At 44.9% G+C, this 24,447-nt stretch overlaps 1 protein-coding gene across 1 annotated transcript; it reads right to left on the bottom strand.

Moving 5' to 3' along the window:
• Positions 1-1,425: 1,425 nt before the first annotated feature.
• Positions 1,426-22,157, bottom strand: LOC121281483 (apical endosomal glycoprotein-like). The gene is made up of 5 exons (XM_041194428.1): positions 22,136-22,157; positions 21,344-21,471; positions 19,518-19,635; positions 15,391-15,569; positions 1,426-1,543 (listed from the first exon to the last, which is right to left on the bottom strand). The coding sequence occupies exons 1-4, from the start codon at positions 22,155-22,157 to the stop codon at positions 15,391-15,393; spliced, it is 447 nt and encodes a 148-aa protein (XP_041050362.1). The 3' UTR covers positions 1,426-1,543.
• Between the last annotated feature and the right edge of the window lie 2,290 nt (positions 22,158-24,447).

Genomic DNA, 24,447 nt, shown 5'->3' with positions numbered 1-24,447 from the left:
GCCCCACTCTTGCAACTCTTCCTTTAATTGTCCTCATCCCTTTGTTACTGATGCACCATTTTGTTCTAGCACTGCCTGTATTCTCTGTAAATCTGATGCTCTGAATAATGAAGTAAATGATCTGAAAATGCAGAAAATCCCTCAACAGCTGGTTGGTTGCACTGTGACAGGAACGGTGCGAATGGGCAGTGCCCATGAGGAACATGGTGGGGATGATTCTGAGGGTCACCACACGAACAAAACAGTTAAAAAAAAGTGTCACAAAAGTGAACTACAAATGATCAGAGGTGTTTTCAAAATGGAGCAACCACTCTGAGCAACAGAAAGTAAATGCTGAGAGTCAGGGGTACTCCAGGGCAGGCCTATGGGACAAAGGCTCATTCACACTCACTCGTTTCAGTCAATGGCTGGAACTAGTTCTCCCCTGGATGTCAACATGGGATGTCTTGTCTTATTTGGTCTTGTTCTAATACTTGAGGCCAGACAAAGTGAAAAGATATTTTACAACAAGGCCAGGGATTTCATAACTGTTAGTCCAGATTTTAATTTTAAATAGCAAATTTGCAGCTGAATGGGTAAACCTGGCTCTTCACAAACATTGCTTATTGAAATGTTTGACATGTCCTGTCTCTGGCAAGGTCACTAAATAAGAGTGTTCTTCGCAATCAGGACACGGAGGAAATGGCAGCACAAAGTAGATGACACACGCCTAACATAAAGATCGGTTTAAAATGGAACAGTGTAGAGGGAAATTTACTTTGTATCTAACCCTGTATTGTACCTGTCTTGGGTGTGTTTGATGGGGACAGTGTAGAGGGAGCTTTACTCTGTATCTAACCCCGTCCTGTACCTGTCCTGGGGGTGATTGATGGGGACAATGTAGAGGGAGCTTTACTCCATATATAACCCTGTGCTGTATCTGCCCTGGGAGTGTTTGGTGGAGACAGTGTAGAGGGAGCTTTGCCCTGTATCTAACTTCTGTGACGCCTCTTGGGGTGTTTTATTACTTTAAAGGTGCCATGTCAATTCAAGTTGTTGTATTTTACATGTGTGTATTTGCCTTGGGTGTGTTTGATGGGATTGTATGGAGAGAGAGATTTACTCTGTATCAGCCCAGGAAGTACAGATACTGACACTGGGTGCCTCCAATGGACCATCACCCGGAGTAGCTTGAAGTTCACAGAAGAGGAAATAGTGACAGAGTGTGTGTGTGTAGTGTTGGTGGCACTCAATGGTAAACGTGCATGTCTGTGTGTAACAACACTGTGCTAAAAGCATCACCCCTGTAATCTGCTTTAGAAAAGTCACTTGCTGTGTTGCTGGGCTATAGCAAATGATTGGTGAATGGGTGAGTTAAAATTGAATAATCCCCCTCATTCGGGAGGAAGAATTCTGAGAACTGCTGCTGCTTTAGTTTTTATTGATGAGAGATATTTTTATTTGTATTGCGCACACAACTGTGGAGCTGGAAGATGTTCATCCAGGCTCTCCAGCAGCTTCTGTGGCTCTGCTACCGCCCAAACTGGTTCCTCCTCGCTGAGTCCTGAAGGGTAAAAAAGAACAGCAGTGTTACTGTCGGTAACCTGACCACCTTCGTTTCTGTTGGTGCAGTTTGGACAGATCCTATATACTCGAGCCCAGCCATCACGTGTACACTGGGCAGACCTGTGTGCAGTATAACTGCAGTCCCTCCCTTGTACACTACAATGGCACGGACGAATAATAGCATCTACAGCAAGAGGAGGCCATTCAGCCCATTGTGCCTAGGCCAGCTCCTGGAAACAGATGTCCTATTAATCCCACTCCTTGCTGGAAGAGGAGGAATTGCCCCAGAGTCAGAGCAAGAAATGCTGCAGGAAGTGGGGAGTCTGACTCTCAGAGCAGGGTCAGGGGAACGGAGGAGGCACAGGGAGGGAGGTCCCACAGACACTGCACCTCTCCAACAGGTACATTAAGGATAAGGAGAAAGACTGAGAGTTGGACCAAGGCACCATGGAGCAGGAGGCTGTGCAAAGTGGGGAAGGGCAGAATGTGGTAAATATAAAGGATTCAATAATTAGAGAGATAGTCAGCAACCTCTAGACAGAGCCGCATCGAGTGTGTGGCTTACTCAGTGCCAGGATATCTTGAACTGTCAGAAGTGGAACATGGTAAAGGATGATCATATCAGGACCAATGACATAGGAAAGACAGGAGATGAGGTGCTGCTGAGGGAGCATCTGAAAATAGGACTGAAATTCTAAGACACAGCCTCAAAGGTAGTAATCCCAGAATGTCACTGAGCCATGTGCAAATTGGCATAGAGACAAACAGACTCAAAAAATGAATATGTGGCTGTGGAACTCATGTGGGAAAGGGAATTCCCATCCATGGGGCACTGGCACCAGTATTGGCATAGGAAGGAACTGTAATACTGGGATAGGGTCCACTTGAATAGGAACAGGATCCAAACAGAAAAGATAAATCCAGCTGTAGAATGGACTTTAAACCAACAAGCGGGGAGTGGGCTCAGTCAGAAAGAGTTGTAAAAATGATAGCATAAAATTTAAAAAAGTTATAATCTTACAAACAGTGATATAGATCCAGTATGTGAAGCGAACCATAAAATAACCAAAGCAGCGGTGACAAATAAAAAAAGGTATTAATTTAAAAGCAAAAAACTGCGGATGCTGGAAATCCAAAACAAAAATAAAAATATCTGGAAAAACTCAGCAGATCTGGCAGCATCTGCGGAGAGGAAAACAGTTAACGTTTCGAGTCCATATGACTCTTTAACAGAACTAAGTAAAACTAGTTGGTGTGAGAAAGGCTGCACTAGTTAATAACCTGATAGTAAGGGAACATTTATTTAACAGTCATTACAAAATGACTGAATTCAACTTTAAATTTGAAAAGGAGAAAGTTAACATCATTACTAAGTTTCTAGGTTTCACTATGGCTAACTCCAATGGGATGAGACAGAGACTGACCATTAACTGGTGAAAATAAAGATGAACAGTGGAAGGATTTCAAAAAGAATTTAGTTTACTACAGGATCAATAGGTTCCCTAAAGGTAAGAGATCTACATAACAAAAGAGGTGAAAAATTGCATACAATTAAATGAATCGGCACAAAGGTATAAAGAAATAAAGACTTGCATTTATAATGTCTCCCATAACTACTGCACTTCACAAAGCATTTTACAGCCAATGAAGTACTTTGAAATGTGATCGCTGTTGCAATGTAGGAAAAGGAATTGTGCAGACCAATGAAGAGCAAAGGAAGATAAAAGGTAGTAAAAGCTGTAGAAAGGAAAAGGAAGATGAAAGGTAGTTAGAGGTGATGTGGGCCCTTCAAACACAGCTGTGAGTGATATTGTGAATGAAAAGAAGGAAATGATGAGCTGGGTGGATAATGACTTCGTGCTGCTTTTCCCAATAAAGGAAGAGGACAATATTCCTGACTTTCCAGGGAAACGATGAATGAATCAAAGATGGAATTCACTAAAGTTAACGTAAGAAAGAAAAGCATATTAGAAAAAATAATGACACTGAAGATGGATAAATCCCTAAGCCATTTTAGATTCCAGCCCAGGGTCTGAAGGAAACAGCTGAGGAAATTGCAGATGCTTTAGTCATAATCTTCTGAACAGAAGCTCTCTTGAATTATCACCTTAGCATGAAAAATTGAAAATGTAACTCCAAAGATTGAGAGGGAGAAAGCAAGAAATCATAGATCTGTTAGTCTAGCATCTGTTGTGTTAAGTTCTTGGAATCTATCATTAAGGACAGAGTGATTGAACACAGAGAAATCTGAGCTGATTAGTGAAAGCCAACATGGATTTGTAAAGAGAGGCCATGTTTAATTAACCTGATTGAATTTTTTCACACTACCACAGTATCTTTACAGTGCAGAAAGAGGCCATTCAGCCCATTGAGTCTGCACTGGCTCTCTGAAAGAGCATTCCACCTAGTCCCACTCCCCTGCCTTATCCCCGTAAACTTGCACATTCTCTCTTTCCAGGTAGCAATCCAATTCCCATTTGAATACCTTGATCGAATCTGCCTCCACCACCCTCTCAGGAAGTTTGTTCCAGATTCCAACCATCATCTGGGTGAAAATTTTTTCCTCACATCATGTTTACTTATTTTGCCAATTATTTTGAGTCTGTGCCCTCTAGTTCTTGATGTTCTCTTTGAGTGGGAGCAGTTTCTCACTATTTGCCCTCTCCATATCCCTCAGGATCTTGAAAACCTCCATCAAGTCTCCTCTCAGCCTTCCTTTCTCGTAGGAAAACAGTCCCAACCTCTCCAACCTATCCTCATAGCTACAGCTCTTCATCCCAGGAGTCATTCTTGTGAATCTCCTCTGTACTCTCTCCAAAGCCTTCACATCCTTCCTCAACTACGGCGCCCAGAACTGGACTCCGTACTCCTGGTGAGACCTAATTCGTGTCTTATACAAGTTCAACATGACCTCCTTACTCATGTACTCAATGCCTCTATTAATAAAGCTTAAGATACTAAATGCTTTAACTGCTCTCTCAACACGCCCTGTCATCTTCAATGACCTATGTACGTATATGTCCCTCTGTTCCTGCACCTCTTTTAGAGTTTCTCCCTTTATTTTATTCAGTGCCACCAAATATTTCCTTCCTAAATGAAGCACTCACTTCTCTGCATTGAACTTCATCTGCCACTTGTCTGCCCAATCCATTGACATGTCTATGTCCTTTTGAAGTTTAAGACTATTCCCATCACAGTTGACAACAATTTCCAATCTTCGTGTCATCTGCAAATTTTGAAATCATGCCCTGCACACCACAGTCTAGGTTGTTAATATATATCAGGAAGAGTAAGGGTCCCAATACTGATCCTTGGGGAACACCACTACAAACATTCCTCCAATCTGAAAAACAACCATTCTCTGGTTCCTGTCACTCAGCCAATTTCTTATCCAAGTGCCTACTTTCCCTTTTATTCTATAAGCTAAATTTTGCTCCCAAGTCTGCTGTGTGGCACTGTATCAAATGACTTTTGAAAATCCATATAAACTACATCAACAGTGTTGCTGTCATCAACCTTCTCTCTTACTTCTTCAAAAAACTCCAGCAAGTTAGTTAAACATAATTTTTCTTTAATGAATCCATGCTGGCTTTCCTTAATTATCCTGCACTTGTCTAAATGACTATTGATTTAATCCTGTACTATAGTTTCCAGAAGTTTCCCTATCACTGAGGTCAAACTCACTGGTCTGAAGTTACCAGCTTTATCCTTGCACCCCTTTTTGAATAAGGGTGTAACATTCGCAATTCTCCAGTCCTCTGGCACCTCCCCTGTGTCTAAGGAAGTCTGGAAGATTATCACCAGTGCCTCTGCAATTTCCAATCTCACTTCCCTCAGTACCCTTGGCAGCATCTTATCTGGTCCTGGTACATTATCTATTTTAAGTAAAGATAGCCTTTCCAACACCACCTTCCTCTTGATTATAAGTTCTTCCAGTGTACCAGTTACCTCCTCTCACCTCGGCCTGGGTAGCAAGTTCTTCCTTTGTAAAGACAGGTGCAAAGTACACGTTCAACACCTCTGCCATTTCTCCAGCCTCCACATGCAAGTCCCCTTTTTTGTCCCTAATCAGCCCTACTCTTTCTTTTACCACCCTTTTATTATTTATATGCTTATAAAAGACCTTGGGATTCCCTTTCATGTTCGCTGCCAGCCTCTATCTCTCTCGCCATCCTCGGAATTCTGGATTTATTTGTCCTACGTTTCCCCTCAAGGGAATATGCCTTGACATTGCCTGCAATACTTTTGCTTTGAAGGTGGCCCATTGTTCAGCCACTGTCTTTTCTGCCCACATTTGATTCCAACTTACTCGACTCAGGTGCATTCTCATCCCATCAAAGTTGGCTTTTCCACAATTAATTATCCCTGCTCTGGATTGTTCTCTGTCTTTTTTAATGATTAACCTAAACCTTATGATACAATGGTCACTGTCCCCTAGACACTCTCCCACTGATATTTGATCCACTTGGGCCAACTCATTCCCAGAACCAGGTCCCAAACTGCCTATCCCCTCATTAGACTGGAAACATACTGCTGCAGAAAATTATCTTGAATACATTGCAGGAACTCTCACCCCACCTTTGTCCCTTCATACTATTCCTAATCCAGTCTATACTTGAATAATTGAAGCCCCCCATTATGATTACTCTATAACTCTTGCATCCCTCTGTAATTTCTTTGCAAATTTGTGTCTCTACATCCCTTCCAAAGCCTTCACATCCTTCCTCAACTATGGCACCCAGAACAGAGGGACCTCGGTGTATACGTACATAGGTCATTGAAGATGACAGGGCATGTTGAGAGAGCAGTTAATAAAGCATTTAGTACCTTAGGCTTTATTAATAGGGGCATTGAGTACATGAGGAAGGAGGTCATGTTGAACTTGTATAAGACACAAATTAGGTCTCACCAGGAGTACTGAGGAGAGCCAGGTGTTTGTTCAAAACAGCGAGACAAAAGCTGGGATTTTTACAGTTTCAAACAGCGAGAGGAGAACCAGGAGATTTACAGTTTAAAACAGCACGAAGAGAGCTGGGAGCACATGGAGAGCACACCTGAGTGAGAAGAGCAGTGGCAGTGGGAGATAAAAACCAGCAGCAGAGGGCCCCTTCAACCTGCTTCTACCTGTCAGAGCCAAAGTGTGACATCAGGGGAAAACAGGTAGGTGATTGGTGGATATCTCTTCCATGTCGCTTTTGATTGGCCAAGTGGTTTAAATCAGAAAACTTTATTACAGCTGATGAGTACAGTTAAAAAATTCACATAAAAAATTTAACAGCCAAATTAATTAAATAGAATAGAGATGGCTGGGAAGGCGATGTGTTGCAGCTGTAGCATGTGGGTGCTGGTAGATGCCGGTGCAATCCACGGTAACCACATCTGCAGCCATTGTTGGCTGCTCGAGGAACTTTGGCTCAGAGTTGATGAGCTGGAGTCCGAGCTACGGACACTGCGACACATCAGGGAGGGGCAGAGTTACCTGGACACTGTTTCAGGAGGCAGCCACACCTCTTAGATTAATTACATCAAATTTGGTCCGTGGTCAGGGACAGGAAGGTGTGACTGCAAGTGAGGCAGTTATGGGGATCCAGAATTTAGCTTTGGAGGTGTTTTAGCCAGTGCCCTTGTCCAATTGGTACAAAGCTCTTGCTCCCGGTGTGGATGAGGGCACAGACTACAGGGAGATGAGCGAACTGACCACAGCACCATGGTACAGAGCATCATTCAAGTGGGGGGAGAAAAGAGAAATGTAGTAGTAATAGTGGATAGCATAGTTAGGAGAATAGATACTGTTCTCTACAGCAAAGACAAAGTCCCGAAGGCTGTGTAGCCTACCTGGTGTCAAGATTAAAGACACCTCTTCTGGGCTGAAAAGGAACTTGGGAGTAGGAGGGGAATGATCCAGTTGTCGCGGCCCACATAGGTACCAACAATATAGGTAGGACTAGGAACGAGGTTCTGCTGAGGGACTATGAACAGCTCGGGGCTAAATTATAAAGCAAAACCACAAAGGTAATAATCTCTGGTTTACTACCTGAGCCACGTGCAAATTGCCTAGTGTAAATAAGATTAGAAAGGTAAATATGTGGCTCAAAGATTGGTGTGGGAGAAATAGGTTCCAATTCATGAGACACTGGCACCAGTACTGGGGAAAGAGAGAGCTGTTCCATTGGGATGGGCTTCATTTGAACCATGCTGGGACCAGTGTCCTGGCGAATCATATAACTAGGGTTGTAGATAGGGCTTTAAACTAATTGTGGCGGGGGGGGGTGTTCAATTGAAGGGAAATTTTTAACATTTAAAAATAAGCGAGAGCAGGGGTGCAGGGTGGTGAAGAGGTGAACAATAATCAAAGTGTGACAGGAAAGGGCAGAAAATATAAGCAGAAGAGTGCAAGAGAAATTAAAACCAGAATGAGTAATAATGGTAAAAAGTCGAAGCTTAAGGCTCTTTACAAATGTTGCGTGCATTTAGATAACAAGATAGATGAGTTGACGGCACAAATAGAAATAAATGGATATGATTTGACAGCTGTTACAAAGACGTGGTTGCAAGACTGGGAGCTCAATATTCAAGGGTATTCGATGTTCTGGAAAAATAGACAAAAAGGAAAAGGAGGTGGGGTAGCTTTGTTAATAAAGGAAGGTATCGGTGCAGTGGTGAGTAGTAATATAGATGCATTCGATCATGATGTGGAATCAGTTTGGGTGGAATAAGGAATAACAAGGGAAAAAGGTCATAGGTGATAGTTGTCTGTAGGCCCCCGAAGAGTTGCCTCATGGTGGTAAAATTATAAATTGGGAAATAATGGAGGGGTGTAAGAAGGGCGCTACAATTATCATGGTTGATTTTAATCTGCATATTGACTGGACAAATCAGATTGGCGGGGTGACGAATTTGTAGAATGCATCAGAGATTGTTTCTTAGAGCAACACGTTGCAGAACCTACCCAGGAACAGGCTATTTTAGATCTGGTAATGTGTAATGAGGTAGGAGTAATAAGAGATCTTGTACTTAAAGATCCTTTAGGGGGTAGCGATCACAACATGGTAGAATTTCTAATTCAGTTTGAGAGTCTCAAACCAGTGTCCTCAACTTAAATAAGGGCAATTACAGAGGTATGAAGAAAGAGTTGTCTAAAGTGGGCTGGAGAAATAGACTAAGGAGGTCAGTGGATGAGCAGTGGCAGATATGTAAGCAGGTATTTCATAAGGCTTACCAAAAATTCACCCCAGTCAAAAAGAAGGGCTCAAGGAGAAGGATGAACCACCTATGGTTAACAAAGGTGGTCAAGGAGAGTATCCAATCAAAAACTAAGGCATATAAAGTGGCAAAAACTAGTGGTAGGCCAGAGGATTGGGAAGTTTTAGGAACTAACAGCAGATAACCAAAAAGCTAATAGAGGGAGAAAATTGATTATGAAAATAAATCAGCAAGAAATATAAAAACAAAGAGCAAGAGCTTCTCTGGGTATATAAAAAGAGAGTAGCTAAAGTGAGCATGGGACCCTTGGAGGATGCGACTGGTGAATTGATAATGGGGAACAAGCAAATGGCAGATAATTTAAACCAATATTTTGCATCGGTCTTCACGGTGGACGACACTATAAATATTCCAAAGATATCAGATAAGCAAGGAGCTAATGGAAGGAAAGATCTTGTAACAGTATCAATCGCAATAGACAAAGTATTTGACAAACTAATGGGACTAAAGACAGACAAGTCACCAGGACCTGATGGCCTGAATACAAAGGTTTTAAAGGAAGTGGATGCAGAGATAGTGGAGGTCAAAATATTCTAGAACTCACTAGATTCTGGGAGGGTCCCGGTGGATTGGAAAACCGCTAATGTGATGCCCCTGTTCAAGAAGGGAGGGAGACAAAAAGCAGGAAACTATAGGCCAGTCAGCTGAACATCTGTCAGTGGGGAAATGCTAGAGTCCATCATTAAGGAAGAAATAGCAGGACTTTTAGAAAAGCTTAACACAATCAAACAGAGTCAATATGGTTTTGTGAAAGGGAAATCATGTTTTACAAATTTGCTAGAGTTCTTTGGGGATACAACAAGCAGAGTTGATAAAGGGGAACCGGTAGATGAAGTGTATTTGGATTTCCAGAAGGCATTCGATAAGGTGCCAGATAAAATGTTATTGCACAAGATAGGAGCTCACAGTATTGGGGGTAATGTATTAACATGGTTTGAGAATTGGTTGGCAAATGGAAGACAGAATGTTGGGAATAATGGGTCTTTTTCAGGTTGGAAAGAAGTAACTAGTGGAGTGCCACAAGGATGAGTCCTAGGGCCTTAATTATTTACTATCTATATTAATGACTTGGAGGAGAGGGCAGAGTGTAATGTATCCAAATTTGCTGATGATACAAAATAGGTGGGTGGGCAAGTTGTGATGAGGACATAAGGAATCTGCAAGGGGATAGAGATAGGTTGAGTGAGTGGGCAAAAACTTGACAGATGGAGTTTAATGTAGGAAAGTGTGAGGTCATGCAATTTGGTAGAAAGAATCAAAAGGCAGACTATTATTTAAATGGAGAGAGACTCCAAAAAAGTGCAACACAGAGGGATCTGGGTGTTCCTGTGCATGAAGTACAAAAAATTAGCATGAAGGTGCAGCAAGTAATTAAGAAGGCAAATGGAATTTTGGCCTGTATTGCTAGAGGGTTGGAGCTTAAAAATAGGGAAGTCTTGTTACAACTGTACAGGGTGTTGGTGAGTCCACACCTGGAGTACTGTGTACAGTTTTGGTCCCTGTATTTAAGAAATATTGGTGTTGGAGGCAGTTCAAAAGAAATTCACTAGGCTGATTCCTGGGATGAAGGGGTTGAATTATCAAGAATGGCTAAACAGATTAGGCCTTAATTCATTAGGATTTAGAAGAATGAGGAGTGATTTTAATGAAATGTACAAGATTCTGAGGGAGATTGACAGGATAGATGTTGAGAAGATGTTTTCACCAGTGGGGGAATCTTGAACTAGGGGACATTGTTACAGAATAAGGGCACAGTCATTTCTGAGATGCTGAAGGAATTGCCTCTCTTAGAGGGCAGTGAATGTCTGGAAATCTCTACCCCAGAAAATTGTGGAGTAGAGATCACTGAAAGCATTTAAAGAGGAGGTAGATAGATTTTTGAAATATCCGGGGCGGCGGGGGGGGGGGGGGGGGGGGGGGGGGGGGTGTGGTTAAGGGCTATGAAGAGCTGGCATGAAAGAGGAGTTGAGGCCTGAGGCAGATCAGCCTTGATCTTATTGAATGGCAGGGCAGGCTTAAGGAGCCGAATGGCCTACTCCTCCTATTTCTTATGTTCTTATGTTCCTCTAGTTGGTGATCTATATACTATACAGATCAATGTTATTGCACCTTTCCCTTTCCTTCCCTCTAGCCTTCACTCCTCTTGTTCATCCTCTGTCTTGTAATTGTAATTAACACATTATAAAAGAGCATGAGAGGAGCCGGGAGTTCAGAGGGAGCTAGTTGTGGTGCTAATGGTGGGTCTCAGTGGACCGACCAGATCTGGAGTAAATCAAGTGTGACGTAACAGGGAACTAGAGTGGAGCCCAGCAGCTAAAAGAGCGCAAGAGGGAGAGAGCAGCAAGATTTCATAGAGGCAGAGAGGGAAAGGTGGAGATGATTGGTGAGTGACAGGTGAGTCAGCACTTTATATAAATTTTAAGGTATGTCGACGTAGCCTGGCCATGGGAATGTGCATCTTACAGGGTGTGGGAAGTCGTGCTCTCGATGACCACATCTGCAGGAAGTGTCACCAACTACAGAAACTTGAGCTCTGAGTTGTGGAGCTTGAGCAGTGGCTGAAGTCACTGTGCTGAATCCACAAGGCTGATGATTACGTGGACAGCACATTTAGCGAGGTGATCATACTGCAACTATGAAGTACACAGGCAGAGAGGGAATAGGTGACCGCCAGAGTGTCTAAGAGAAACAGAGAGGTAGTGAAGGAATACCCTGAGGCTATCTCATTCTCTAGCCACTTTTCCATTTTCGATTCTGGTGAGCGAGATGGTTCCTCTGAGAACTGTAGCAAGAGCCAAGTCTGTGGCCAACAGTCAATTGTTGTTGTTGGCTCCATGAAAGAGACTTTGAGCTAAAAATAAGGCTCATGGAGTTGAAGGCAGATTATTGAGCTGGTTAGGAGCTGCACTGGAGGGGAGGAGGAAGAGTGGAAGTGCTATAATGGTAGTGGATTCCATAGTTAGGGGAGCAGACAGGCATTTCTGTGGCTGTAGACATGACTCCAGGATGATATGTGTCCTCCCTGGTGCCAGGAAAAAAGATGTCTCAGAGTGGCTGCAGGACATTCTTTTGGGGAAGGGTGAACAGCTGAGGTTGTGGTGCACATTGGGACCAATGACATTGGTAGGAAAAAGGACGAGGTCCCGAAAACAGATTTTAGAGAGTTAGGAAGGGAATTAAAAAGCAGGACATCAAAAGCAGTATTGTCAGAATTACTCCCAGTGCCATATGTGAGTGAACATAAGAATAGGAAGATTGAGCAGTTCAACTCCTGCTGGAGAATGGAGTAGGAGGGAGGGCTTTAGGTTTCTGAGGCATTGGAATCGGTTCTGGGGCAGGTGGGACTTGTACAAGAAGGACGGGTCACACTGTAACAGGACTGGGACTAATGTCTTCACAGGGAAGTTTGCTGGTGCTGTTGGGGAGGGTTTAAACTAGATTGGCAGGGGGATGGGAACCTGAAGGGAAATTCAGTGGAGAGGAGAAAAACTGGCAGTGGGAAGTAGTGAAGTAACAACTGATAACAAGAATGTATCAGAGTTGCGTCAGGGTAGATAAAATACTTGGAGAGTTTGATAGAATTAGAGATTAGATGGGGTCAGAATAAGAGGAAAAGTAAAAAAAAATCTAAATCAGGGTTAATGTGCATGTATGTGAATGCACGGAGAGTGGTTAATGAGATTGGTGAAATACAGGCACAGATTGACAAATGGAATTATGATATTGTTGCTATAACAGACACTGGTTCAAAGATGGGCAAGACTGGGTGTTAAATATTCCTGGGTACAAGGTGTTTAGGAGAGACAGGAAAGGAAGAAAAATGCGGAGGAGTGGTAATATTGGTTAAAGATGGCATTATAGTACTGGAGAGAGAGGATGTTCCAAAGGGGTCATGCAAACAAGGAGCAGTTTGAGGAAGTAACTAATTTTCAGGGGAATGTCTGTGGATGTTGGAATTTCAAGAAGGCATTTGATGAGGTTTGTTACTTCTGGTGTCCCCCAAGGATCTATCCTTGACTCCTTCCTGTTTCTCATCTACATGCTGTCCCTTGGCGATATCATCAGAAAATACAGCATCAGTACACTGACAACACTCAGCTCTACCTCACCACCACCTCTCTCCACCCCTCCACTGTCACTGAATTATCAGGCTGCTTGTCTGACATCCAGTACTGGATGAGCAGCACTTTCCCCGAGCAAAATATCGAGAAGACCAAAGCCAATACCTTTGGTCTCCATCACAAACTCTGTCCCCTAGCCACCAACTCCACCCTGGATTGTTTGCAACCTTGGTGTCATATTTAACCATGAGATGAGCTTCCAATTCACATCCACACCATCACTAAGACTGCCTCCAGAACATCATCTGACTTTGCCCCTGCCTCAGCCGATTTGCTGCTGAAACCCTCACTGGTACTTGGTAAGGTTTCCCCTGTAGTCTTCCACCAGGAAACTTTCAAGGGGCTGCACAATGAGTGTAGTCTATGGTCACACTAATTTAAAATTCATACCACTTTAACCCCTAGAAGACTATTCCAACACACTCCTGCCGAACATAAACTTGAGGTCATCCAAAATTCTGCTTCCGTGTCTTAAATAGCCCCAACTCCCATTCCCTATCACCCCCGTGCTCTCTGACCTAAATTGGCTCCTGTAAGCAAAATGTCAACATTAAACTTTGTTTATTTTCAAACCTCTCTATCTCTAAAGCTTCCTCCCGTCCCTACAGCTCTCTAAGATATCTGCACTTCTCCAACTCTGATCTTAAAACTGACCTCTTTGACCCAGCTTTTGGTCATCTACCCTAATATCTCCAGTAGCTCACAGTCAAATGCTGTTTGATAATTACCCCTGTAAAGCACCTTGGGAACTTGTACTATTTCAAAGCACTTTCTAATTTGTCAATTATTGTTGGTGGCTCCAGATAAGAGACTTTGAGCTAAAATTAAGGCTCATGGAATTGAAGGCAGATTATTGAGCTGGTTAGGAGGTTGGTTAGGCGACAGAAGACACAGAGTTAAAGGTTCTGTTCTCTAATTGGAAGGAATTGCCTCACACAGACCTGCACCGGGGCATCAAACATTCATAAATTTATTAATAGCTTCGATAACACACTAGAGAGCCATATATCGCAGTCTGCTTATGACACAAAGATTAGTGACTTGGTAAGTAGTGTAGAGGGGAGCATAAAATGTCAAAGACATTGGTCAGATGGATAGAATGATGACAGATGGTTCAACAGAGGTAAGTGTGAGGTCAGCCATTTTGGACCAAAAAAAAAGGATAAATTAAAGTATGTCTTACATGGTGAAAAACTAGAAATACTGGAGACTCCGGGATTTCGGGGTCCATGCGTCCAGATCATTAAGTGTAGTAGTCAGGGTCAACAAGTCATCAAAAAGACTCATGAAATGATACTCGTTATATCTCGAGGACTGGAATGTAAAGGGGAGGAAGTTTTACTACAGCGAAACCGAACCCTGGTTGGACCACATCTGGAGCACTGTTCTAGACACCACACCTTAGGAAGGATACATTGGCTTTGAAAGGAGCGCAGAGCAAATTCAGCAGAATGATAATAAAAGCAAAACTGGGGGTGCTGGAAATCTGAAATAAAAACAGAAAATGCTGGAAAAACTCATCTGTGGAGAGAGAAACAGAGTTAACGTTTCAAGTCTGTATGACTCTTCTTCAGAGCTTTGAAGAGTCGTATGGACTCAAAGCGTTAACTCTGCTTCACCAGAATGATACCCAGATTTCCAGGAATAGATTAAAAGGAGATATTATATAAACTAGGCTTTTTGCAGGAGAAGATGAGAAATAGGATTATGCCATTTGGCTCTTCGAAGCTGCTCTGGTATCTAATAAGATCATGGCTGATCTTTTATGTCAATGGGGTAGGTAGAAAGAAGCTATTTCTGATGCTGAGGAGGTGAGTGAGAGGCAATGTAACCTTAAAATCAGAGGCAGGTCATTCAGGAGAGAAGTTAGCAAACACTTCTTCATGCAAAAGGCAGCAGGAGTGTGGATCTCTCTCCCACCAAAAGCAGTGGATACTAGCTCAATTAATAATTTTAAATCTTAGTGATGGATGCCTGCTCAACTAACATATGAAAGAGGATGGAGGCAAGGTAGCTGTTTGGCATTAAGATACAGATGAAATGTGATCTCATTGAATGGTAGTATAGAGTTAAGGGACTGAATGGCCTCCCCCGTTCCCAAGTTATTTCCCACAAACCCTCCAAATTGTTCATTTTCAAGTATTTATTGAACCTGTTTCCAACAGCCTTTCAGGCAGCACATTCCAGATGTGTGAGATTTGTTCAGATATGTAACGTTTGTCTCCTCCTGTCCTCTTCGGTTTTTTTGCCAATCACCTTCAATGTCTGACCCTCCTGCCACTGGAAACAGTGTCTCCTTATTCACTCTATCAAAACCCATCAGAGTTTTGAGCACCTCTATAATAACAGGCCATTGATATTCTTTAGAAAGGAAATAAATCTTTAATTATTAAGTTTATATGACAACTTCTCTCCCCCTACCTACCAGTATGTGTTACAATCAAATAGCCGAATACATTACCTAGTTCCGGTTGCGGTAGGACAAGTTATCGAACCCGAGGTGCCGACCGGATTCACTTGCAGTTCCAGGAAGGCCGATCCTGTTCTTCATAACCCAATAAATAATTCCCAAAAGTAAAAACAACACCAGAGCTAGAACAGTGACCACGCCAGCAACTATCCCAGCAATATAATTGGAACCTGGAATCAAAAATAACATCATACTCAGTGCCAACACCATTCTCCATCCAATATAGAGGGAGCTTTACTCTGTTTCTAACCCCGTGCTGTACCTGTCCTGGGAATGTTTGATGGGGCAGTGTAGAGGGAGCTTTACTCTGTATTGGGTGGGGAGGTGATGGTATAGTGGTATTGTTGCTGGACTAGTAATCTAGAGACCCAAAGTAATGCTCTGGGGACCCAGGTTCAAATCCTGCCACAACAGATGATGAAATTTGAATTCAATAAAAAAATCTGGAATTAAAAGTCTATGAAACCATTGTCAAGTGTGGCAAAGACACATCTGGTTCACTAATGCCCTTTAGGGAAGGAAATTTGCCACCTGGTCTGGCCTACATGTGAAGAACAGCAATGTGGTTGACTCTGAAATGGTCCAGCCCATCAAGCCAAAGTTATAACAAACCGTTACAAAAAGAGGAATGAAACCGGACGGACCACCCGGCATTGACCTAGGCACCAGAAACAGAAATCTCAGCCCTGTCGACCCTGCAAAGTCCTCCTTACTAACATCTGGGGGCAAGTGCCAAAATTGGGAGAGCTGTCTCACAGACTAGTCAAGCAACAGCCTGACGTAGTCATCCTCACAGAATCATACCTTACAGATAATGCACCACGTCACCATCCCTGGGTATGTCATGTCCCACCAGCAGGACAGACCCAGCAGAGGTGGCGGCACAGTAGTATACAGTTGGGAGGGAGTTGCCCTGTGATCCTCAACATCAACTCCCGACCCCATGAAGTCTCAGGGCATCAGATCAAACATGGGCTAGGAAATCTCCTGCTGATTACCACATACCTCCCTCCCTCAACTGATGAATCAGTGCTCCTCCATGTTGGACATCACTTGGAGGAAGAACTGAGAGTGGGCAAGGGTGAAGAATGTATTCTGGGTGGGGGACTTCAATGTCCATCACCAAGAGTGGCTCCGTAGCACCATTGCTGGCCGAGTCCTAAAGGACATAGCTGTTAGACTGGGTCTGTGGCAGATGGTGAGGAAACCAACAAGAGGGAAGAACAGACTTGACCTCATCCTCACCAACCTGCCTGCTGCAGATGCATCTGTTCATGACAGTATTTGTAGGAATGATCACTGCACAGTCCTTGTGGAGATGAAGTTTTGCCTTTACATTGTGGATACCTTCCACTGTGTTGTTTGGCACTACCGCCATGCTAAATGGGATAGATATCGAACAGATATAGCAACTCGAGACTGGGCATCCATGAGACACTGTGGGCCATCAACAGCAGCAGAATTGTACTCGAACACAATCTGTAACCTCATGCCTGGCATATTCCCCACTCTACCATTATCACCGAGCCAGGAATCAACTCTGGTTCTATGAAGAGTGCAGGAGGGCATGCCAGGAGCAGCACCAGGCATATCTAAAAATGAGGTGTCAACCTGGTGAAGCTATAACACAGGACTACTTGTGTGCCAAACAGCATAAGCAGCAAGTGATAGATGGGGCTAAGTGATCCCACAACCAACAGATCAAAACTAAGTTCCACAGTCCTGCCACATCCAGTCGTGAATGGTGGTGGACAATTAAACAACTCACTGGAGGAGGAGGCTCCACAAATATCCCCATCCTCAATGATGGGGGAGCCCAGCACATCAGTGCAGAAGATAAGGCTGAAGCATTTGCTCCAATCTTCAGCCAGAAGTGCCGAGTGGACGATCCATCTCAGCCTCCTCCGGTGGTCCCCAGCATCACAGATGCCAGTCTTCAACCAATTTGATTCACTCCACGTGATATCAAGAAACGGCTGAAGGCACTGGATACTGCAAAGGCTATGGGCCTTGACAATATTCTGGCAATAGGACTGAAGACTTGTGCTCCAGAACTTGCCACGCCCCTAGCCAAGCTGTTCCTGTATAGCTACAACACTGGCATCTACCCGGCTATGTGGAAAATTGTCCAGGTATGTCCTGTACACAAAAAGCAGGACAAATCCAACCCGGCCAATTGCCGCCCCATCAGTCTACTCTCGATCATCAGTAAAGTAATGGAAGGGGTCATCAATAGTGCTATTAAGCAGCACTTGCTTAGCAATAACCTGCTCACTGATGCCCAGCTTGGGTTCTGCCAGAGCCACTCAGCTTCTGACCTCATTACAGCCTTGGTTCAAACATGGACAAAATAGCTGAACACCCGAGGTGAGGAGAGTGACTGCCCTTGACATCAAGACAGCATTTGACCCTGTGTGACATCAAGGAGCCCTAGCAAAACTGGAGTCAATGGGAATCAGGGGGCAAATTCTCCACTGGTTGGGGTCATACATAGCACAAAGGAAGATGGTTTGGTTGTTGGAGGTCAGTTGTCTCAGCTCCAGGACATCACTGCAGGAGTTCCTCAGGGTAGTGTCCTCGGCCCGACCATCTTCAGCTGCTTCATCAATGACCTTCCTGCCATCATAAGGTCAGTAGTGAGGATATTCAATGATTGCACAATGTTCAGGACCATTCATGACTCCTCAGATACTGAAGCAGTTCATATCCAAATGCAGCAAGACCTGGAAAATATCCAGGCTTGGGCTGACAAATGGCAAGGAACATTTGTGCCACAAGTGTCAGGCAATGAGCATCTCCAACAAGAGAGAATCTAACCATCGCCTCTTGATGTTCTATGGCATTACCATCATTGAATCCCCCACTATAAACATCCTGGGGGTTACCATTGACCAGAAACTGAACCGGACTAGCTATAGAAATACTATGGCTACAAGTGCAGGTTGAAGACTAGGGATCTTGTGATGAGTAATTCACCCCCTGACCCCCCAAATCCTGTCCACCATCCACAAGGCACAAGTCAGGAGTGGGATGGAATACTCCCCACTTGCCTGGATGAGTGCAGCTCCCACTTCACTCAAGAAGCTCGACATCATCCAGGGCAAAGCAGCCACTTGATTGGCACCACATTCACAAATACTCACTCCCCCCACCACTGATGCACAGTAGTAGCAGTGTGTACCAGCTACAAAATGCACTGCAGGCATTCACCTGTGCTCCTTTGACAGCACCTTCCAAACCCATGATCACTACTATCTAAAAGGATAAGGGCAGCAGAGAGATGGGAACATCACCACGTGGAAGTTCCTTCCAAGTCACTCACCATCTTGACTTGGAAATATATCGCCGTTCCTTCGCTGTTGCTGGGTCAAAATCCTGGAACTCCCTTCCTAACAGCATTGAGGGTGTACCTACACTGCATGGACTGTAGCGGTTCAAGAAGGCAGCTCACCACCATCTTCTCAAGGGCAACTAGGGATGGGCAATAAATACTGCCCCAGCCAGCGAAGCCCACATCCCATGAATTAATAAAAATAAAATCTAACCTCAAGCTGTACCGGCTCTGGGAGTGTTTGATGGGGACAGTAGAGGGAGCTTTACTCTGTATCTAACCCCGTGCTGTACCTGTCCTGGGAGTGTTTGATGGGGACAGTGTAGAGGGAGATTTACTCTGTTTCTAACCCCGTGCTGTACCGGCTCTGGGAGTGTTTGATGGGGACAGTGTAGAGGGAGCTTTACTCTGTTTCTAACCCCGTGCTGTACCTGTTCTGGGAGTGTTTGATGGGGACAGTGTAGAGGGAGCTTTACTCTGTTTCTAACCCCGTGCTGTACCTGCTCTGGGAGTGTTTGATGGGGACAGTAGAGGAAGCTAACCCCGTATCTAACCCCGTGCTGTAACTGTCCTGGGAGTGTTTAATGGGGAGACTGTAGAGGGAGCTTTACTCTGTATCTAACCTGTCAATTGACTTTTAGCCCTGGCTTTCTTACTCTGAGGTGAGAGCTGAACAATTGCTGATTAGATTAGATTACTGTCAGCCACTAGGCCTGTGATGCACCCAGAATACAGAACAGAGCTTTCAAGCAAGAACTGTCCTTGTTGTATTTGAACACTGTCTTACCCAAAAGAGCTTCATCTGTTCTAACTCCATGACAGTTCACTCCAGGATGATACACAATGTCGTCAATGGCAATATAGCCAAGCACTGTGCTGTCTGATTTCACAGCTTTAAAACCCACCTAAAGTAGGAATAAAGTCCATCAGTCACTAACCCAGAACCACACTCAGTGACACAAGACCTGGAATCTCTATTTAGCATGAGGTCAATCAAAGCCATTGTTCTCTCCTTGCGGGTAGCGGTGGCCCAGGGCCATAACTCACCTCAGTCATGAGGCTGGGATTTCAAATACCACTCCAGAGACTTCAGCCCATAATTCATGGTGGTGCTCAATGTATTGAGGGAATGCTGCAATGTCGAAGGGTCAGTACTGAGGGAGTGCTGCCCAGTCAGGGGATCTGTACTGAGGGTTTGCTGCACTGTCAGAGGGTCAGTACAGAGGGAGCACCGCATTGTCAGAGTGTCAGTACCGAGGGAGTGCTATAATGTAGGGTGGTCGATACTGAGAGAGCACTGCACCATCAGAGGGTCAGTACTGATGGAGTGCTGCACTGTCAGAGGGTCAGTTCTGAGTGAGTGGTACACTGTTGGAGTGGCAGTACCTAGGGAGTGCTACACTGTTGCGGGACAGTACTGAGGGAGTACTGTAGTGTCGGACTGAGACAATTAGTACTGAGGGAGTGCTGCATTGTTGGAGTAGCAGTACTGAGAGGGCACTGCACTGTCAGAGAGTCAGTTCTGAGGGATCACTACTCTATAGCAGGCTCAGGACTCAGGGAGTGCTGCACTGTTTGCCACAGCACCCCAATAAGACAGATTTCCATTAAATTAGTATGCAATCCTCAGTACTGACTCCAGAGAACTGTTCACTTACAATATGAATATTTTTGACTTGTAATTTAGTTTGGTGATTACACAGTTAGCTGTTCTTACAATGAGAAAATGCACGAAGTAAAACTTCCATAGATTTAATACCTTTCATAACCTCAGATCACCCATACACTTCCCAGCAACTGACATACACTTCAACACACAATGATTCTCACTGGGGTATAGTTCCACGCGCAGTGCCTCTCACTGGGGTACAGTTCCACATACACTCTCACTGGGGTGTAGTTCCACATGCACTGAATCTCACTGGGGTGCAGTTCCACATGCACTGATTTTCACTGGGGTACGGCTACACACACACTGACTCACACTGTGGTACAGCTCCACACACACTGACTCTCACTGGGGTGCAGCTCCACACACACTAACTCTCACTGGGGTACAGCTCCACACACACTGACTCTCACTGGGGTACAGTTCCACAGATACTGACTCTCACTGGGGTGCAGTTCCACACACACAGATTCTCACTGGGGTACAATTGCACACACACTGACTCTCACTGGGGTACAGCTCCACACACACTGACTCTCACTGGGGTACAGCTCCACACACACTGACTCTCACTGGGGTACAGCTCCACACACACTGACTCTCACTGGGGTACAGCTCCACACACACTCTCACTGGGGTACAGCTCCACACACACTGATTCTCACTGGGGTACAGCTCCACACACACTGATTCTCACTGGGGTACAGCTCCACACACACTGACTCTCACTGGGGTACAGCTCCACACACACTGATGAGACTGTTCTGTGAATACGATACTGTCTTTAGTTTTAATTACATTCTCTATCAATATTTATGTTTTAAACTGGTGATCTAAATGTAACCCTGGTCCCAGGCACAATTTGAGCCTTTGAAGGAACCAGACTAAGCCAAGGCTCTCAGCTGCAGATGACCGGGCAAAATGTTGGGCAAAACGGGACCCACCTGGAATTCGACTGAACTCTCCACAGTGATATTAACAGATCGCCATTCACTACTTTGCCATTCCTTGGTCTCCCAAATGACAGGTTCCTGATGAGACTTGTATTGAAAAACCTTCAGGGCTCCATGCACTGTGAACAAAACACGCAGCAAAGGTTAGGAACAGGAATCACGAGCAGCCTCTGACCTACCGGACAGGTCTGGAGTCTGGATTGAATTTCTGACACTTGACAAAGATGCAACAGCAATTAAATCAGCAAAACTTGAATGCGACTCTGCCTTTGCACTTTTAAAATAATTAGCATTCAGTTCCAAACACACTGACCCTCCACTGGGGTACAGTTCCACACACACTAACCCTCTCTGGGGTACAGTTCCACACACACACTGACTCTCACTGGGGTACAATTCCACAAACATACTGACTCTCACTGGGGTACAGTTCCACATAGACTGCCTCTCACTGGGGTACAGTACCACACACACTGACTCTCACTTACATTCAGTTCCACAGATATTGACTCTCCACTTTCACTGGGGTACAGTTCCATATGCACTGAATTTCACTGGGGTACAGTAGTACACACACTGACTCTAAGTGGGGTACAGGTCCACCTGCACTGACTATCATGGGTTACAGTTCCACATGCGCTGACTTTTACTGGGGTACAGTTACATACACACTGGCACTCACTGGGGTAGAGTTCCACATACACCGACTCTCACTTACATACAGTTCCACAGATACTCACTCCACTTTCACTGGGGTATAGTTCCGTATGCACTGAATCTCACCGGGGTGTAGTTCCGCACACATTGACGCACTTACTTGCAGTTCCACAGATACTGACACTCCACTTTCACTGTTGTACAGTTCCATATGCACTGATTCTCACTGGGGAACAGTTCTACACACAGACTGACACTCACTGGAGTACAGTTCCACACACACATTGAATCTCACTTGGGTACAGTTCCACAGACAGACTGACTCTCACTGGAGTACAGTTCCACACACACACTGACTCTCACTTGGGTACAGTTCCACACACAGACTGACTCTCACCGGGGCACAGTTCCACACACACACACACACACTGACACTCAAATGGGTACAGTTCCACACACATACACTGACACTAACTGGGGTACAGTTCCACACACGCACTGACTCTCACTGGGGTACAGTTCCGCACACACACACTGACTCTCACTGGGGTACAGTTCCACACACACACTGACTCTCACTGGGGTACATTTCCACACACACACACACTGACTCTCACTGGGGTACAGTTCCACACACACACACTGACTCTCACTGGGGTATAGTTCCACACACAAACACTGACTCTCACTGTGGTACAGTACAACACACACACTGACTCTCACTGTGGTACAGTACCACACACACACTGACTCTCACTGTGGTACAGTTCCACACACACACTGACTCTCATTGGGGTACAGTTCCACACACACACATGCACTGACTCTAACTGGAGTACAGTTCCACACACACACTGACTCTCACTTGGGTACAGTTCCACACACACACACTGACTCTCACTGGGGTACAGTTCCACACACACACACTGACTCTCACTGTGGTACAGTTCCACACACACAATGACTCTCACTGGGGGCACAGTTCCACACACACAGACAGACTCTCACTAGGGTTCCATACACATAGACTGACTCTCACTGGGGTACAGTTACACACACACAGACTGACTCTTACTGGGGTATGGTTTCACACACACACACTGACTCTCACTGGGGTACAGTTCTACACACACACACTGACTCTCACTGGGGTACAGTTCCACACTCACACTGAATCTCATTGGGGAACAGTTCCGCACACACATTGACTCTCGCTGGGGTGCAGTTCCGCTCAAACACTGACTCTCACTTACATACAGTCCTACAGATACTGAGTCTCCACTTTCACTATGGTATAGTTCCACATGCACTGACTTTCATTGGGGTACAGTTCCACACACACTGGCACTCACTGGGGTACAGTTCCACAGATACTGACTTTCCACTTTCGCTGGGGTACAGTTCCATATGCACTGAATCTCACTGGGATACTGTTCCACACACACACTGACTCTCAGAAGGCTACAGTTCCATACACACTGACTCTCACTGGGATACAGTTCCACACACACACTAATTCTCACTGGGGTTCAGCTCCGCAGACACTGACTCTCATTGGCGTACAGTTCCACACGCACACTGACTCTCACTGGGGTATAGTTCTGCACAAACTGGCACCCACTATGGCACAGTTCCACACAGACTGACTCTCACTGGGGTCCACTAGTACGCACACTGACTCTCAGTGTGGTACACGTCCCCTGCACTGTCTATCATGAGTTACAGTTCCACATGCGATGACTTTCACTGGGGTACATATCCATACACACTGGCACTCACAAAGGCACAGTTCCACATACACTGACTCTCACTTGCATACAGTTCCGCACACACTGAGTCCACTTTCACTGTGGTACATTTCCATATGCACTGAATCTCACTGGGGTGCAGTTCCACACACACACTAACTCTCACTGGGGGCACAGTTCCCCACACACACTGACTCTCACTGGAGTACAGTTCCACACACACACTGACTCTCACTTGGGTTCAGTTCCACACACAGACTGACACTCACTGGGGTACAGTTCCACACACACACACACTGACTCTCACTGGGGCACAGTTCCACACACACACACTGACTCTCAGTGGGGTACAGTTCCACACATACACAGTGACTCTCATTGGGGTACAGTTCCAAGCACACAAACACTGACTCTCACTGGGGTACAGTTCCACGCACACACACTAACTCTCACTGGGGTACAGTTCCACACACACACTGACTCTCATTGGGGTACAGTTCCACACATACACTGATTCTCACAGGGGCGCAGTTCCAAACACACACTAACTCTCACTTGGGTACAGTTCCACACATACACACTGACTCTCATTGGGGTACAGTTCCACACACAAACACTGACTCTCACTGGGGTACAGTTCCACACATACACACTGACTCTCATTGGGGTACAGTTCTACACAAAGACATT

The sequence above is a fragment of the Carcharodon carcharias genome, chromosome 8 (assembly GCF_017639515.1).
Source record: "Carcharodon carcharias isolate sCarCar2 chromosome 8, sCarCar2.pri, whole genome shotgun sequence".
Taxonomy (NCBI): domain Eukaryota; kingdom Metazoa; phylum Chordata; class Chondrichthyes; order Lamniformes; family Lamnidae; genus Carcharodon; species Carcharodon carcharias.
This window is presented reverse-complemented; position numbering and strand designations above follow the sequence as displayed.

Excerpts from the sequence above, each read along its gene's own strand:
- LOC121281483 (XM_041194428.1), bottom strand. The coding sequence starts at position 22,157 with ATGTGTGCGGAACTACACCCCG. Across the intron at positions 21,472-22,135 it reads GTGTGCGGAACTACACCCCG|TGCATGGAGCCCTGAAGGTT; the intron begins GTGAGATTCAGT and ends TTTTGTTCACAG. Across the intron at positions 15,570-19,517 it reads AACAGATGAAGCTCTTTTGG|GTTCCAATTATATTGCTGGG; the intron begins GTAAGACAGTGT and ends TTTTGATTCCAG.